General features: G+C 61.8%; 1 protein-coding gene across 3 annotated transcripts in view; it reads right to left on the reverse strand.

Annotated features, from left to right (window-relative positions):
- Positions 1-563: 563 nt before the first annotated feature.
- The window catches only part of ARHGAP22 (Rho GTPase activating protein 22), a 191,029-nt gene continuing 173,554 nt past the window's right edge, over positions 564-18,038 (reverse strand). For all 3 annotated transcript variants that reach the window (XM_046652104.1, XM_046652102.1, XM_046652103.1), the window contains 6 exons: positions 14,650-14,857; positions 9,095-9,227; positions 8,062-8,135; positions 7,409-7,530; positions 4,707-5,592; positions 564-1,069 (listed from right to left, as the gene is read on the reverse strand). In XM_046652104.1, coding sequence (XP_046508060.1) covers positions 841-1,069; positions 4,707-5,592; positions 7,409-7,530; positions 8,062-8,135; positions 9,095-9,227; positions 14,650-14,857 — 1,652 coding nt within the window. In that variant the 3' untranslated portion in view covers positions 564-840. The remainder of the gene's footprint in view (positions 1,070-4,706; positions 5,593-7,408; positions 7,531-8,061; positions 8,136-9,094; positions 9,228-14,649; positions 14,858-18,038) is intronic.

Consider the following 18,038-nt stretch of genomic DNA (forward strand, 5'->3'; position numbering starts at 1 on the left):
CTTTCCCTGAGGGATCTGCCCCGATGGATGAGCTGGAGGAGGAAGGGGAACAGGCCTGGAAGGGAGAGGGGTCAGCCAGCTCGAGGGGGCTGGAAGGGGAAGGGCACAGCTGGAGGACAGAGAGTGGGCACTTCCCACCACCTCTCCCTCAGACACACGCGCAGGGCCCAGAGACAGGGAGGGCAGCATCCTGCTGGGCCCTGGGGCAGAGCTGGGGCCAAGTAAAGGAAAGCAGGTTATGGCGGAACAGGTGGCCTGCCCCACAGGCCAGGGTGGCTCAGGGGGGAAGGAAGGAGAAAGGAAAACTGTCCTGCCTTGGGCACAGGGATGATAGCGCTGAACACACAGATTTGCATATATCCAGCTCCAGTGACCGTGACCATAGCTGGGGAGCTATATACCCCACTTCTGAGGGCCCCAGGCCATTCCACCCATGGGATACCTTGCAGACTCTGAGCCCTGACAGAACCAGTAGAGGTCACTCGGTCACCCCCATTTCACATGACCATAAAGGAGCCAGGCATCCAGGCATCAGGCTTTCAGAGCAAATTTAATAAAGAATGCAAAATGTTCCTGAGGGCTACTTGGATCCAAGGTGCCATGTTTTGGTGGCCATGGGACTGTCCCCACCAGGCCCTGCACTGTCAGAGGAACACCCGGATCCTGTGTGGGGCTCAGGCCTCCAGCAGGACCCTGGGGTGTCAGGATGTCTCTCCAGCTGGCTCTGGAGCTCCAGGGCCCCGGTCCAGGCTGCAGGGGCGGCTGGCTCCTCCAAGGCCGGCGGCCATCCCCACTGAGAGCCAGCGAGCAACGCGGTGGAAGGGAGTGCTTCCCACCCGTTTACTTGGGGGCTCGGGTGGCTCTGGTCCCCACGGTCAGGCTCCCCAGGGTTGAGAAGAACTCCTCCATCTCCTTCTGCAGCAGCTGGTTCCTCCTCTCCGCGTCCTCCCGCGCCCGCTCCGAGTTCCTCAGCTTGATTTCTAGCATCGTATACTTTTTCTTCTCCTGGTCCAGCTCTTCTTCTAGCCGTGACATCTGTTTCCTCAGGTCAGCACTACCTTCTTCGAGTCTGAAAAATCAGGAAGACACTGTGTTAGACGTCGGTGCTCTGGGGGTGCCCAGCGTGCTCCATTTGGGGCGGATGAGGCCTGGTGCACTCAGCATGGGGGACAGGGTGGCCGGGCCCCCGGAAGCTCAGATCTGGCTCAGAGCAGCCCCCCCGACCTCACCGGCTCCGCCCAGATCCTGGCACTTCTCCGGGGGCCAACGGGTGCAGCCCCAGAGGACGTGATTGTCCCCAGCAGGTCACATTGCTATTCGTCCCACAGAGCTACCCCACAGGGTCCTGTGGATGCTGACCCCACACAGTACACAGGTCGGCACATCCCTGTTCTCGACCAGATCACCAGCTCCTGGACAGCCTGAGAAACGTGCTGAGGCCGGCCCCTGGGAACCGACATGCTCGAGTTTGAGGCCCGGTCTGGCGACCTATGAGGTCCCTGAACGCAGGCAGGACGCCAGCTGCGCTGAGCCCTGATGTCCCCTTCTGAAAACTGCAGGGCACAACCTTCCCCCAGCACTGCAGCTACAAGGGGCAGAGAAGACCCCGCGTGCGCGGCACAGCGCCTGGTGCATGAGACATGGAGCGAATGCAGTCCCCCGCCCACCCAGGACGGCCACCTTCACCCCAACCGCTGGACCCACAGCTCGGAGAAGGGGGAAACCCCCCTCAACCCGGCCCCCCAGCTGAGGAGCACGGACATCCTGGCCTGGCAAGGAGACCTCCCCCAAGGTGGGTGACGGCGGGGCCCCCACGCCCCCTCACTGCTTCTCCTCGGGGCCTGGGCCCCTCTTTGAGGGTTCCTCCTCGCCCTCTGGTGCTCCCAAGCTCAGGCCTGGGACCCCTCCCCTCTTCGCCGCACCCTGAGGGACCTCCTCCAGCCACCAGGCTCAAAGCATCCTCTACGTGCCGACGACCCCTCAACTGACGTCCCCCTCGACTCCCCACAGAAACTTCGCGGCTGACCTCCTGACCCTCTGTCCCCAAACTGCTCCACCTGTAGCCTGTTTCCCTCTCCGCGAACACCTCTTCCAGCTGCTCGGCCCAAACAAAAACGTCCCTTTCGTCAGTTCTTCTTCTCACGCCCACAGCTGATCAACCAGCAAAACCCTTCCATAAACATGTTGAGAATTCGGCTGCTTCTCCCACCTCACTGCTGCCCATGAAGTCCATGCTGCCCGCAAGTCTGGCCTGGAACCCCGGGCCTCCCTGGTGAGCTCTCCTCCGCACAGCAGCCTGGGTCGCCATCAAAGCCATCCAAGCACTCGCGGCCTCCGGCCACTTAGTTTCCTGGGCGTAAAATCCACAGCAACCTCTGGCTCAAAGGCCCCGCCCCGCCTCCTTTCCCACACTTTGCCCCGCCCCAACCCCACTCCTTCCTCTGCCCCGATACAGCGCCTGCTTCTCCAGCCCCCCCGAGCTTTTGGCTTCTCCACATGGCCCTTTCCTCGGCCTGCAATACTGACTCTGAGCTCTTCCCCTCCTCCCAGCAGTGCCTTCCAACCCTCTGTCCCCAAGTTCCCCTTCCTTCCACCCTGTTTTATTGTTCTCCTCCTTTATCTACCCTTCTAACGTACCATATATTTTTAAAAGTCTATCTTGTTTATGGTCTCTCTGTCCCCTCCCACTCTCACCAAATGAAGGCAGAGATTTTGATCAGTTTGGTCATAGCTGTGTCGCCAACCCTGGCACGGTGTCGGGCACATCACAGACACTCGAGGTATTCTCTTCGGGGAATGCAGGAATCAGGGCGCAGGCGAGGGGTTCTGCATCACAGGAAGCTAGTCTCCTCTGCACCCCCAGCCCAGAGCCAGTGCATGCTCCACATGCGCAGACATGCTCCCCAAAGGCCTGCTGGGCGGGGCGCCCATCCCTTCCTGTGCTCAGAGACCTTCCTCACCCTAGGCCACCCCTCCAGCCAGGACGACAGCCTGGACCGCTCTGCTGGTGGGAGTACCACAAGGCTGCTGTCCCTCTGCCTCTGGGAGCCTTATCTTACCTCCAACCCACCCAGGAGAAGGTGATACAAAACATAAAGGCTTCCTGAGCATCCTGGATACGCAGGCTCTGTGCTGAGCATCCCATCCCTCATGTCACTTCATCCTCATGACAAACGAGGGAGGTCACCCAAGCCCAGATGGACACTCAGCCAATACACACGGGTCCGGTCCGAGAGCCTGCCTGGGACACTCAGCCAACACACAGCAGGGCAGTCTGACCCAGACCCAGAACCCATCACAGAACAACACTGCGCTTTCCCCTGAGAAACCACGTGTCTGAGAAGGTGGGAGCACTAGAAGCTCAAGTTGGCTCCACGAGCAGCCGGGGAGGTGACAGTGTGACTCTGCCCTCCTCTCCACATGGTACTCCTTCCCTAGATTCTACAGTCTTGTCTGTGAGCTCATCTTCAGCGGGAAGCATCTTCTTCTGTCTCTGTAGGGGGCTTCTTCTGTCACCTCTGCCTGGTAAATTACCCAGACTCCCATTGGTGGAGTTTTCCCCACCGTCTATACCTCGGAGCTCTACTGCTGCTGGGTCCTTTCTCCTCCTTGCTCAGCTCGATCCTGTTGGTCATCAAGTCCCAGCTCAGACACTGCCTACCTGCTGTGACCCTCCCTGACCTCCCCCACGGCAGGGCCTCTTCCCACTGAGAACACAGCACCTGCACACACCTGCCACCCCCTGGTCGCCAGGGAGACGCTGCCAGCAGGGCAAAAGGGCCCAATGCTGCCATTCCGGCTCCCTGAGGCAATGCCAGGCTCAGAATTAGGAGGAGGAACCCCTTCCACCTCCACTGCCTCTGATGGACAAAGGAGGCCCTCGGAATCTGCTGACGCCCTCTGCTGGTGGATGGGACCCGGTTTGTGGGTCAGACAGCTGACCCAGGGCCTGGGGAGAGCAGGGCTCAGGGGCCTGAGATGCTGATGGCAGCACCTTGCTGTCCGCTGCAGGCTCAGCTGACGACCTTAATGGGAGGACTCAGCCTCTCATGCTGGAAAACACTGTCCCCACAGGGAGCCTGGGAGGGTCGAGCTGGGGCCCATTTGTGAGCAGGCTCGCAAGGCTCAGAACGCAGCCTGTGACATCCTCCTGTGACTAGAGCAGGCGGGAGCCAGCGCCCTCCCAGAGGAAAGCAGATTCTGATCCTGGAAGTCCTCCCTCCATGTCAGGCCTGACCACAGTCAGCCAACCAGGCTGGCCTGGGGACTTCCCTGCACGTGGGCACTGCCCTGTGCTCACGCACACCTTCGGGGCCTGCCCCCTCCCTGGCTGAGGGCCAGATAGGGACCCCCACTCTGAGCACCTCCATCAAAGGCATCTCTGAGCAGCTTGGGCTGAGATGCTGACTCACTCATCCGTTCAGCAGGTATTTATGGAGCTCCAACTGCATGCTGGGCCCCACAATTCCTGAGCTTTCCCAGACACAGGACCCAAGCCCTCCATTCCCACCCCTGTCCTGGGGGCATTCTTGCAGAAAGGCAGCTTCTAGGGGCTGGCTGCTCTGAGCTCAGCCTCCAGGTGGCTTTCTCTCGGAGCCAGAGGCCAGAGGCGGACCATCCGGGCTGGTGCCCGGTGAGCAGCTGGCCACGAGGGCTCTGCCAGTCGGGGGGCCGGCCTGTGCTTGCCCAGCGGCTGCAGCCTTTACCTTCTCAGACTCGTCTGGTACTCAGTCCGCTGCCGGCACAGCTCAGCCCGCAGCTCCGTGACCAGGCCCTGCAGAGCCTCGGAGCAGTGGGCACGGTCCCGCACGGGGCTGCCTGTGTCACTGGGCTCGCTGCTGCTGATGCAGGGCCCTGCCCCGTCCAGGCCGCGGCCCAGGTCCGCACATCTGTGGTCCTCACTGCTGCTGGGGAACGGGGAGGGCTCGAGGGAGCTGCAGGCAGATGAGTCGCTGGCCCTGCAGGCAGTGCAGCTGCTGAGTGAGGCCCTGACGGAGGCGTCGCCAGAGGAGGCTCCGGACCCTGCCGTGCTGGCCCCGCTGGGCGTGCTGGCACCCGGGCCAGCCGGGGGCACGTTGTCATATGTGGAGAGTCTCTGTGCAGAGCCCGGGTCCTTGAGCCGGTCCCCCGACGAGGCCCGGCGGTGGCCACGCAGGGAGGACAGCCCGTTCATGAGCCAGTTCCCGCTGGAGGAGGTGTCGGGCACCTCCAGGGCCGAGCTGCCCGCTTTCGGGCTCCCTGATCGCGACCCTGGCTGCCGGAAGGAGGACTTCCAGTTGGGCAGAGTCTGTACCCTCTTCCCAGGGCTGGTGGCAGCCGGGCTGCAGTGGCTGCCCAGGCCCTTGGGAGAGGTTCTAGAAAGCGCTGCCACAGTGGCCCCGTCCAGAGATGAGGTCCTGTGTGAGGGCAGGCCGGGGGTGGTGGGGCTGCTGGGCTCTGCCTGGCTGTCCTTCGTGACCTCCTCGGAGCCCCATCCCACGGTGCACGGGGGGCCCCCGCGTGGGGAGGCTGGCCCTTCGGCAGCCCTCGCTGTGAAGAGCTGGCTGTGTTTGCGGATCAGGACGGTCATCAGGTGCTGCACCAGGGACGTGCCTGCCAAGAAGATGGGACGAGAAAGGCCTGGCTGTGCATCATGCCCAGTCCAGGCTCTCCAGACTGGTGGCGGGGTGCTGCGGCTCGGACCCAGGGCACCTGGCCCTGCTTGCAGCCAAGGACCAGGCTGCCCCACAAGAGAGGACTCAACAGCAGCTGGCTATCAGCTGCCCCGAAGGAAAGGATGGTCACCACAGCCTCCAAACCTAGGCACGGACAGCAGAATCCTGCCCAAGAACCCCCTCCTTGGATAGACATAGGGCCTGGAGCCCAGGGGAGGCACTGTGCCCCCGAGCGCCCCCCATCCAGCGGCATGGGGGAGAGGGCAGGCATGATGCCCACTGAGGTTGCGGGGTGAGCGAGTGGCAGGCTGGGACTGGAAACCAGGCCCTGGACATCAGCGTCCTCTTGGCTGCCCCGTGTCACTCCCCTGTGCTGCCAATGACGGAGTGCCTGACTGTCCACGCTCTGGGGGGCCCAGGGCTCTGGACGGGGAATAGAGATATCTTACAGGGGCATGCAGGCACACACACACACAGTCATACACACACGAATGCATATAGCCCCCCCCAACAGGCACAACTCCATACACACACACACACAATCCCCCTTCTCCAGCCACAGCCCCTGAGATGCAGACTGTGGCATCTATGGGGGACTCGGTTCCTGAGGCTGTGGGGTGGGGGCTGGGAGCAGTGGCTGGGGGAGGATCGGGGTGTCTATCTGCCTGCCTCGTTCCCTCCTGTTACCCTCAGCCCAACACAGAGCAGACTGGGGAGGCCCCCGGGTGATAAGGAAGGTGCAGTGCCTGAGTGGCCCCCTCCTGCTAGAGGTAACTTAGAGTCCTGGGAAAAATGAAAGAATCCTTAGCCCAGAAATCTGGGGGCAGCAGGAACTCAGCAAGGTCACCTTCAGGCATTCATGGAACCTGGCGGGCGTGAGCCTGGGGCCTCCCACACCCAGCCAGGCAGGCCGGGGGGACCTGATCAAGGGAGCCATCCCCAAGGGCCACACCCCACCCTGCCCCAGGTCACACAGAGCAAGGAATGGCAACTCTGCTCTCAGCTCGCCGGGTGCCAGGGCCGCGGCTCCTGCTGGCCTTGTGACTGCGTGCATCCTGCTCGGCCCCTGTCCTCCTCCGCCGGACAGGCTGCAGGCTCCTGTCTGTGAGCAGTAGGACTCTCACACTGACCCCTCCAGACAGTCATCCAGGGGTCTCCGCAAGTGGGCTCTCTGCCACGCCAGCCTGCACCTGTGCCCTTCTGTATGACGGTGAGTCCCCTCGCCTCCCCGGCCTCAGTTGCTTCATCTGTAGAGTGGGGGCAGTAACCAAGCAAGGGCCGCTTGTGTGGATTACAGTGAGGGGACATGGTAAGCACTTTGGAGAGGCTGTGGTGTATTGAAAGCAGCTGCTATTTTTATCATTTTACGGTTATTATTTGCTATAGAACAAAATTCCCTACGGTTTGCAAAGGTGTGACACACCCAGAGGGCTGTGACAATTTGTTATTAGAAAATTACTTAAGTAAGGCAAAAACGTGTGTGTGCATGACCAGGATGCTGACCCTTCCATCCTCCGCCTCTCCTACCATTCTAACTGCACCCAATGACTTCCAGCGGGCAAAGGTCCTGCTCCTTTTACAGCCGGACCCCAGGGGAGAGCGGGAAGGGGGGAGGTCCTGAGAGGCTCTGCCTCATCCCCAGGGATGGGGCCACCCCTCCCGCTGGCCCGGCATGATGGTTCGGAGGACCTGCCCAGGACCACGGCGAGCCCAGCCCCCAGCCGCCCAGCTCTGCCGCGAGCCTCCCCCGTTACCCTCCATGATGGTCACTGGGTCTTCGATCTGTGGCCGAAGTATGTTAGGTCCAAAAACAGTTGCCAGGTTCTGGACACTCATCTTGTTGACATTTGAGTGGGACTGAACTTCATCCAGAAACCTGCCAGGGAACGGAGGTAGGTGGTGGAGGAGGAAATCCTGTTGCCAGGTCTGCTGGGAGCTGCCAGGCCCCCAGGCCCAGCCATGCCCCCAGGTCTCCACGGCTGCTCCCGCCAGGCTCAGAAGAGGGCAGAGCTTCCCACTGGGGTCTGTGAGGGCCAGCAGAAGCAGAGGTCAGTGGACATGGGCCCATCATCGGTGTGCAAAGACACACGACTTCTGTCGGCAGTCGGGGCAAATGCCCAGGCCCCCAGGCAAGGGGCTGGGCAAGGCCTGAGCCTTGGTCGCGGTCAGGAGGCAGAGCCCCGGGGTAGGGGACGGGGAAAGGTACCCCAAGGAGGCAGAAGGGACAGAGGCTGTGTCCCTTTCCTTCAGGAATGATCCACACGGGGCTTTTTAGCATCGCCCACTCCCAGGGGCACAGTCAGCTGCGTGAGTGCGGGGACTGTGTTCTCTCATAGCCCCCAGCAGCTCAGCCTGCGCTCGGGGAGGAGTATGGGGTGGGAGGGGACCAGCATCCCCAGCCACTTACTTGCAGATATATCGGAGCAGGTTGTAATTGGCAAGGGGAAGGCTGTGCACTTGTTTAGCCAACTCGAGAGTCCCCTTGGGATTGAAAGAGGAAAACAACATGTCATAGAGCAGCAATGAGATGGGGGCCCTTCCCTTACTGAGGGAGGGTGGGAGAGGCGGAGGGAGGTGGGCTGGGGGGCCGGAAGCAACCAGAGGCCAGACCTCCAGCCACGACCCATGCGGCCAGGCCCCAGGGGACCAGAGGGCACTGCCACCTCCATCTCCCTTCCAGGAGCGGCGGGGCCAGGCCTGAGGCCTCCTGGGGAAGCGCATTTACTGTGGGGAGCTGGTGTGAGGGATGCGCCTCTCCAGGGCCACAGAGGAATGTCAGGGCCAGCGCTCAGCTCACTTATCGAGACACAAATATTTGCCAGATAAAGACCCCTCATCTCCCACAGGGCCACAGGGAGGGCAAACAGTCCTTCCACAGCCGGGAGCCAGCCCAGGGCTGCAGGCGGGCACCTGCGGGGTGAGGGGGGACCCTCTGTCCCCAGAGCGGTCTCAAATTCTTTCGGGAGGAGGCAGGCTGTAAATAGATGAGAGGGCTGGTTGTCTCTGAGCCCCACAGCCAGCCTGGGTGGCCTGAGAGGGGTGTGGGAGCCAGCAGTGGAGCAGGAGGGCCTACTGTGTGGGGGCCCAGAGCTGGGCAGTGACTGCAACACGGCCTGCTGTGGGACGGACCTGTCCCGCCCTGAGACCAAGCCCTGCACATAGGGCGGACCCTCCACAGGGGGGACGCTCCAGGGCCTCACGAGAGTACCGTCCCCCACACACATCAGGATGACCCCAACCCCCCCAGAGAGGAGGGTTCCAGGCCTGCCCCCTCAATAGAGCAGGCTGCTCCAGGACTCGCCCCTCCACACACAGAGCAGGCTGCAGGCCAGGATCTCTGTGCCATGAATAGTCATGGAAATTTTGTGCCCTGACTCCACACATCCCTCCCACCACCTAACAGGCCGTCCTCCCAGGATGGGTCCCTGCGAGCCACTCACCTCCCGCTCGTCCTTGGTGAGCAGCTGGGCACAGCTGAGAAAGTCCTCGTACCTGGCGAAGGGGACCACGGGCTCAGGCAGCTCGCGCAGGTAGAGCTTCAGCAGCGAGGCCACCGTGTGCACATCCGTCGTGCTGCCGGCCAGGGACACGCATGAGGCCTGGTGCCAGGGCACTGCGGCAGTGACCAGTACTCGCCCTCCGCCCCCAGGGGTAGCCTCTGCTCTCGCATCTTGCAGTGTGTGTGCATGCACGTGCGTGTGTAAGGCAGGGGCGAGAGAGGAAGGCTGCAGGGGCACCCACTGCTCCTGGTCAAGGAAGGGCCCCGGCTGCTCCAGCAGCAGTACACAGGGGCTGGAGGCGGGTGGGGACCGGAGTGCCAGCTCAGCGACAACCCAGCAGCCTGCACCTGCTCAGAAGCCCCACGCCTCACGGTGGGGTCAGTCCTTGGCCGGCAGTGTCTCCCTCACAGATAGAGTGGGGCCGAAGGGGCAAATGTCCACTCCACAGCTGCAAAAGCCACAGGGCCCTGCAGGGCACAACTGCTGCCCCACAGAGGCTGCTGTGGGTGGGAGGAAGCACAGGTGACCAGGCCAGCTCACACCGGGCTGGAGGGGTGCCTGTGACAGCCTGCCAGGCAACCAGAAGGAGGGCAAGTCCCCCTTCTGCGGGCCTAGGGCTGCACCAGGGTGACTGGGAGCCACACTGCCCCTGGGGGGTTGGGGGGAGCCAGGGGCACAGCCTGCACTTGCTCCCCCAGCCCCACGTCACCCAGGGGCCAGGCAGGTCAGAGGTCAGGCCTTGCCCCTGGCCTCTGGCTCCTAGTACACTACTGCCGCCTGAGCGTCTAGGCTCATCACCCCAGTTCAGGCTCCCCAGCACCCCGTCTGTCCACTCTCAGTCCTCAGTCTCCTGCACTCAGCTCCGAGCTGCCCGGGCGGAAGGGGGCCCCTGTAGGGGGCAGAGGCCCGAGGCCTGTTTGGGCTCTGGGTTCAGGTGCTGGACTGCAGCCCCTGCACCTCCTCCAAGCTCGCCTTCCAGGCCGGGCCTGAGCCCCGGGCACTCCGTCTGCTTTTCTAGGGCCCCGGATTTCAACCCCGGACTGCGTTTCCTTCGTGGGAGGCACTGAGGAAAGATGGGCCAGGGGCCAGGAGAACGGGGCTGTGCCACTGAGGTGCCACCTGGCCCTGGCTGTCCAGGGCTGGTCTCACTGAGATAGGCCCTGGGGTCCCCTCTGGCCCTGACATTTGGGATTCTGGGGTGCCATATGCCAACATGCACCTAAAACCCACATACCCGGGGCCCCTCCCTGCCTCAGGCCTGGTGAGTCCTGGGCTGCCAACTGAGAAGCCTCTGTCCCTGCCCTGCCTCCCCTCTCCAGCCAGGCAGGCTGCTGCCCACGCTCTCCACTGCCTTCCCCCGGCCAGCCCCTCTGCCCACACCCTCCACTTCCTGGGGATTTAGAGCCCCAGCAGGAACCCAGGCTTGAGCCCAGTGGCCTCTCCCCACTGGAGCCCCAGGAGGATGGGAAGGAGAGTACAGGAAGCAGGAAGGACTAGCAGCCTTGCCCTTTGGAAGGACATGGGCAGCGAAAGCAAAGCAGTATGGACAAGGGCCAGCCATGATGTCCCCCCGGGTGGGGGAGGTGGAAGCATTTCTGTCCTCGGCAAGTGGCCCTTCCACTCTGCAGACGCCCCCAGCTGCGTCCCTGCCTGAAGCCCCAGCCTGGTATCCCATCCCCCCCTTCCTTCCTGGCTCCCTGGAAATGGACTTCCCCACCCCTCACCCCACCCTCCCCACTCACCACTGAGCCTTCTCCTTCAACAGGTGGGCTCAAGGCTGTTTCCTGCCACTTTTTCCTAATTACCCTCCCCCCCACACACAGAACACCAGCCCTGAATCCCGCGCCCCCCCAGCACCTAAGGAGAGCGGTCCACAGGCCCCACACCATGGGGTCCCCCAGCCTGTGAGCCCCTCCAGGGCTGGTGCTGTCACTTGTCCTTCTCCCTGGCCCCAGACCAGGCTCACAGCAAGTGGTGGGGGGGCTGGGCACAGGGCAGGGAGGGCAAAAGCCGGCAACAAGGGGATCCACCTGCGGCCCAAACCAGCTTCTGCTCTGTCAGGGCGACGGAGCGGTGTGCTGATAACCCAAGAGCCTCAGTTTCTCCATCTGCAGGATGGATGGGCTGTGCCTCCACTCCTTCGCATCTCTTCCTCCCCCTCTGGCCCCCCCAGCACCAGCGCCGTTCAGCCCAGAACACGGCTGTGTCTCCCACCCATCCCCTTGCACCTCTCTCCCCTGCCATGCATGCTCCTCGCGGCAGCTGACCCCAGTTCTCACTCCAGACCCTCTGAGGGCTTCCACCCCAAGCCCACCTCCCAGGGGTGGGGGTGGCCCGGCGCCCAGGTGACCTGCCTCCCTGGCCTCCTCTGGAGCCAGGAGCACATGTTCCAGTGGAGGTGGGGGGAGGTGGATGGGAGCCAGCGCTGGTTCCCTGAGTGCGGTGACTCGTTTGTCACCTGCCCCGGCAGCCGTGTGCCTGCAGGACCTTCTCTGTCCTGTTCACGTTTGTACCCCCACGCCTACCGAGTGCTCTCAGTTGATGGAGGGGTGCTGAGGGAAGGAAGAGAGGGCTGCGGCCAGAGTCACTGGAGTCTGGCCCAGAGGAGACCCTCCTGGATGCTTGGCAACCACATGAACAGGGCTGGGAGGGCTGCTCCAGGCCCAGGGGCCGGGGCCAGGGTTGTGGGAAGGATGGGTACGGGACAGCCCTGGTGACTGGCTTCCAGGCCTGGTGGGGCTCTTTATGGAGGAGGGGCCCAGGGCCTGGGGCCGGGCTCCTGGTGGTGCAGAGCATGGTCTAGGGAGTGAGCGAGCTCTACCCTGAAATGCCTCTGTTGGCAGGTGGGCGAGAGGAGGAGCCCGGGGACCCCTGAGTCAGCAGGTGGACACAGCTGCAGGGCCAGAGGAGTGCCACGGAGATGGAGATGGTGGGACATGGGAAAGGATGGGGTCAGCTGCCCCAGGGAGGAGTTTCCGGAGGGGAAAGCGCCCAAAGCCTGGGGCAGCCGTGGGGTGAGGGGAGCAATGGTGAGGAGGGCCCTGTTAAGGCGAGTGCAGGAGCCTAGACCTCAGGGCTGAGGCCAGGACGTGGGCAAGGGTGGGTGTGGGAGGGCAGGCCTGCGGGAGGGGCCATCCGGTGATGGGAGGGAGAAACAGGATGGCCGGTTCCAGAGGGCAGAGCGGGTGAGGGAGAGACTTTTCTGGAAGTGGGGGGATGCAGGTGGAGAGGAAGGGGCTCCAGGAGAGGCCAGGATTCCAGCTGGGCAACGCCCACCTCTGGGCATCTTGGGCGAGTTACACAGGGTCTCCCAGCCTTGGGTCCTAATCCATAAAATGGACATGTGACCATTTAAGGAAACACCTGTAAACACACAGAGGCCAGGTCAAGTGTGGGGTGCTCTGGACAGGAGCAGGGGGTCAGGGCATGAGGGGAGGGGGAGGGGGAGGGGGCGAAGGGAGGGGAGGACAGAGGGAGCCTGTACCTGCCCCCACCCATCCCACTCACCTGGCTCGGGCCCCCACCCCAGGGAGGAGGGGCTCCACCTCAGCCACTGACTCACTGGGGGCTTTCAAACTCACAGCTTTCAGCCCCTTGCCCCTGGAGTCTGCTTCCACGGGAAGGGGAGGGCAGGGCCCAGCAACCTGGACTTTTAGAAGCTCCCCAGGCCTGAGCTGCACTGCCCTGGTGCCTGCTGCCACCCAGGGGATTTCTGCAAACACAGATCAGATCTCACCACAGCCCCACCCAAACTCTGCCAGGCTCCCTGGCCTCGGGACTGACCCAGCTCCCTGGAGTGGCCAGGGCGGCCCATGCCTCTCTCTGCCTTGTCTCCAGGGCGGCACAGATACCATCCCAAGCTGTGGCTCCTCAAGTCCTCAGCCTGGATCTTTCCCTCCGGGCCGCCTGCTGAACACCCCCAGGACCAGCAGCTGACCATCCCAGAGCCCAGCAGATGCAGCACCTCACAGACCTGACTCAGCAGTGTGGGGCGGGCCTTCCCCGGGGTCCTGGATGCCCTCTCTCCTGGCTTCCGGCTCCCTCTCTGGCCACTTGTACAGCTCTTCCTGGGGTCACCTGGGCCCATCCTCCGAGGACGTGCCCCTCTTCCCCTCACATTCCCCCAGGTGCGCTCACATGCCCCCACGCCCTATTGTCGCCCTGCTGAACAGATGACGCCCAGCCCCACAACTACCCCTAGAATCCTCTCCTAGGTTCTGGATCTGAGGGTCTTTGTGGCTACTGATCACCTCCTTCAGATGTCCTACCAGCACACCATATTCGGCTCCTCAGCACCTTTCTGGTGAAAGGAAGGTAGAGAAAGGGGAGGCTGTGGTCATCCACAGCCAGAGGAACACTCAGGGAGGGGGTCAGTGGCAAGCATGGCCCTGGCCCCTTCTCTGAAAAGCCCCAAGGTCAAAAGTAAGTTTCCAGGAACCACAGAAGGGGCATTATTTCAAGCAATCTCCAACCCTGGGCCACATACACACAGGATGGAGGAGGCCTGGCTGACAGAGGTTCAGAATGGACCACAAGCTCAGTGAGATTGTAAATGCTGGACCACAAGCTCAGAGTATTGGGACGGAGTTTCACAAGGCTCTAGGCGAAGGGTCCCCTGTGTCCCCCTGGGCAGACCTCTTCTGGGGAATGGTGGTCCCTCCTAGGCTCCACATCTAAAGGAAGGAACTGACGACTCTCCTGGCTGCTGTGATGGGTGTGGGCAGAAGCTGGGGGGCTGACAGTGTTCTGCCCTGAGACCAGAAGACTTGGGAAGGCCAGGTTGGGCATCTCCTGGGGCTCAGGGGGGCCTCGTGTAGGAGGGCAGATCCGAGAAGAAAGGGCAGAAGCTCCGTGAAGCCAGGGTTGGCTTGATGCAGAACTTTCTATGAAAAATGCGCCATAATGTCGAGAGAAGAGGCCCCTGAACAGCCCACCTCCCAGGGCTTACCTCAGCCCCGGAGCCCCAAGTGAGGCTGACTCCCCCGACCCCCACCCTGAGATGCAGCGCAGACCTGCTCAGGCCCAGTGCTGGGGAGGGTGGGCGCTGCCCGGCGACACGTGAAGGAGACTTGCTCCAGGACCCTGGAACCCGAGAGGATGCGGGCAGAGCTGCCGCTCCATCTGGGCCCAGAAGGAGCCTGGGCAGGGGCACCTGAGGAAGCAGAGCCCAGAGACAGATCCCGCAGAAGGTCAGGGGTCCTGAAGGGACCTGTGGGAGCCCTTCTCTCCTGCCTGGGCGGGGTTTCTGAGCATCCTCCGTGGAAAGGGCCCACGTGGATGAGGGCCGGATACCTCCCAAGAGGGGACCCAGGGCTGCTGGGTGATCTGGTGCCCTGCGCCCTGCCCACAGGAAGGGCAGGTGGAACCCCAGGTGCGGACGTGGGGACCACGTTGCCCAGCGTCCTGCTTCCCGACTCCCTTGCCCGTGGAGCCGGCGTCCCGGAGGAGCCCCTGCAGGAGGAATGGGCAGGCCCCGGCTGCACCCCGGAGCTCACCTGTCAAACAGCGGCTTCTCCCCGCAGTCGAAGGAGTCCTGCAGGTCCCGCACCAGGTTGGCCTGGCCGGGCAGGCGGAAGAGGCCCTCCTCGGTGAGGCCGCGCTCGCGGATGAAGTCCACGCACTGCTCCACCAGCAGGGGCGCCAGGCGGGGGCCATACTTGCGCTCATGGTGGACCGTGTCCTCCAGGCGCTGCCCGAAGATGCCTGGGCACAGAGAGGAGCCGTCACCCCCTCGGTCACCCCAGCAACGGGGGGGGGTGGGGGGTGGGGGTGGGCGGGCACTTGGGGCAACGGAGGGCAGGGGCGCTGCCAGGGCCAAAGGCGGCTCCTCCTGAAGAAGCAAATTAGAGGGGCTGGCCCCGTGGCCGAGTGGTTAAGTTCGCGCACTCCGCTGCAGGCGGCCCAGTGTTTCGTCAGTTCGAATCCTGGGCGCGGACATGGCACTGCTCATCAAACCACGCTGAGGCGGCGTCCCACATGCCACAACTAGAAGGACCCACAACTAAGAATATGCAACTATGTACCTGGGGGCTTTGGGGAGAAAAAGGAAAAAAAATAAAATCTTAAAAAAAAAAAAAAAAAAAAGAAGCAAATTAGAAACTGGGCGGGCGCACACCAGGGGGCTAGACACCCTCTCGGGCCGTGGAGCCCCCGACAGCAAGGAGAGCTGAGGAGGCACAGCTCACACAACAGGACAGACGACACACTGATGTGAAAACGTAATCATGACGACATCGCCAGTCATCAGGGAAACACAAACCAAAAGCACAGTGAGATCCCCCCCACGCCCACCAGGAGGGCCACGACCAAAAGCAAAAACAGCAGGTGCTGGCGAGGACGTGGAGAAACCGGAAGGCTTGTGTGCTGTTGGTCGGAATGCAAAACGGTGCAGCCACAGTGGAACACAGTATGGAGACTTCTCAAAAAAATTTAAAACAGAATCACCATGCCACCCAGCAATTCCACTTCTGCGTCTATTCCCAAAGGAACTGAAAGCAGGGCGTCAAAGAGATGTGTGTACACTCACGTTCACAATAGTCAAAAGGTAGAAGCAACCATACACAAAATGTGGCTCATCCATACAATGGAATATTATTCCATCTTAAAAAGGAAGGAAATTCTGACAGATGCTACTGTATGGATGAACCTTGAGGTCATTATGCTCAGTGAAATAAGCCAGTCACAAAAAAAATACTGTAGGAGTCCACTCCTATGAGGTACCTAAGTTTTGACTACTACTGGTCAAAATCATAGCGACAGGAAGCAGAAAGGTGGTTGGCAGGGGCTGGAGGATGGCAGACGGAGAGTTAGTGTTTACTTGGTACAGAGACAGCCAGAGTTCTGGCGATGGATGGTGGCAAGGTTGCACATTATGAATGTACTTAATGCTGCTCAACTGTGTGCTTAAAAATGGTTAAGATGTTAAATTTTATGTTAGGTCTACTTTACCAAAATTTTTTAAAATTAAAATAAATGTTGTGAGCAGAAGCCAGATCCAGAGAACACACTGTACAACTCCATCTATGTGAACTACAAAACCAGGTCAGGACACGTTGTGCTGGTGGGTTAGTGACCGGAAGGGGACTGCGGGGTGTCTGGGGTGCTGGTAATGCCGTTTCTGGACCTGGGCACTGCTTTCCCAGCCGTGTTCACCCTGAGAAAATTCACTGAACTGTACACTTGTGGTTTGTACACTTTTCTGTATGCTACATTTCAATAACACTTGCAAAAAAAAAAAATCAGAAAGCAAAAGATCCAAAACATTTAATAAAGGACAAGAAAGCGATGAGGGAGAGGGAGAGAGGAAGAAGGCAGAGGAACTGCCCACTGAGAAACCCTGTGAGCACTGCATGGACACTGGGCTGAGACTGCCCACGTGCCAGGGGCAGGATGGGTGCGTACAGATGCGTGTGGATTCATGAGTGTGAGCATGTGCGGGTGTGCATGCGTGTGGGCTTATGCACGTGTGCTTGCATGCACGTGTGTGTGGACTTGTGGGCTGGGCAAGAAGGAGGGTGGTCGGGGTCAGGACACAGGCGGTAGGCGATGGTCAAGTCCAAAGGCCATAAAGACAGAGATTTTGAGCCTTAGCCTGCACCGGTCTGGGTGAGCATCCTGGCTACGCCATTAAGGAGACGAGTGGTCCCCTTTCCAGGGCCTCAGTTTCTCCATCTAGAAAACGGGGATGATCACACTTGTCTCTAGGGGCTGCCCCGGGGCCCTGACCCCAGGTCCCCCAGGCCCCGGGCTGACCCCACATCCCCAGCAGGGCTGCACTGAGCCTGGCCCGGGATCCTGTGCAGGCTGCAGGGGGGGCTGCCCTCCCACCGTCTGCAGAAAGCCGCCCTGGGGAGCCCCAAGGGAAAGCATTCTTCCAGCTCTGCTGCCCAGGGCCTCCTTCCCAGCCGTCCTCCTGCTGGAGCGCCCCTGCACCCAGGCTACAGGGCCTGGCCTCCATGCCCAGGGGCCCCTGCCCTCTCCCCTTGCCCAGGTCTCTCCGCCAGAGCCTGGCAGGGCCTGGAACATCCACGCTGAACTCCCTCAGCCCTCCTGGCACGACTCGGAGGGGGAGCCTTGCCAAGAACCAGTTCCAGCAGGTTTGTCAGATCCCTGGAAACCCAGCCAGCGTGCGGGTTCCTCGAGGTCCCAGCCCACGCACTCCACAAAGTACCGGCTCTGCCACCAGAGAGGAAGCTGGCAGAGGCTGCTTGCCTCTGGATGAACCTGCTGATGGCTCAGAGCTGGCTCAGAGCTGGGCCGGGCCTGCTCTCCTGCCAGCTGCTCCCTGACAAAGCAGGGCCCTCACTCTCCTCTCCCCAGAATCCCCTGCAGTAGCAGAAAGCCACAGGTCCGGGGGTCAGCTGGCTCAGATCCCTGTCCTGAGTGACCTTGGGCACAGTGCTCAACCTCTGAGCCTGTGTCTCTGTCACTTTACCGGGCTGTGAGCAGCCGTGGGAGAGCCTTGCACACCAGGCACATGGAAACAGGTGCTTGACAAATGTGGCCCTTCCTGCCCCAGGGGGTGGGCTCTGCTGACCCCAGGGCCCCAGCAAGAAAGAGAGACCACTGGGACTCCCTCTTGGGCTGATCCCTGAGAGGAGACCTCTGGGCCACACTCGGACTCTGCCCAGTTCGGGAGGAGGGAAGCCACTATCATGGAAGAAACGCGATGAGGAAAAGAATTCCTAAAGTCTCTCAGAGAATCACAAGCTTGGGGTAACACCCCCTCCCCCCCCCGCCCCGCGCATTCCGGCTCCCCCTCACCACGGCCTGCGCATCCTCCTTGCACGCACCCACGGGGGTAAACCTACCCTGCCATCACTCCGCGCTCGTGCCCGTGTACTCGGTCCTGCTCTAGGTACTGGGGGGGGGGGGGGGGGGGGGG

Source organism: Equus quagga, chromosome 2 (assembly GCF_021613505.1).
Source record: "Equus quagga isolate Etosha38 chromosome 2, UCLA_HA_Equagga_1.0, whole genome shotgun sequence".
Classification (NCBI taxonomy): Eukaryota; Metazoa; Chordata; class Mammalia; order Perissodactyla; family Equidae; genus Equus; species Equus quagga.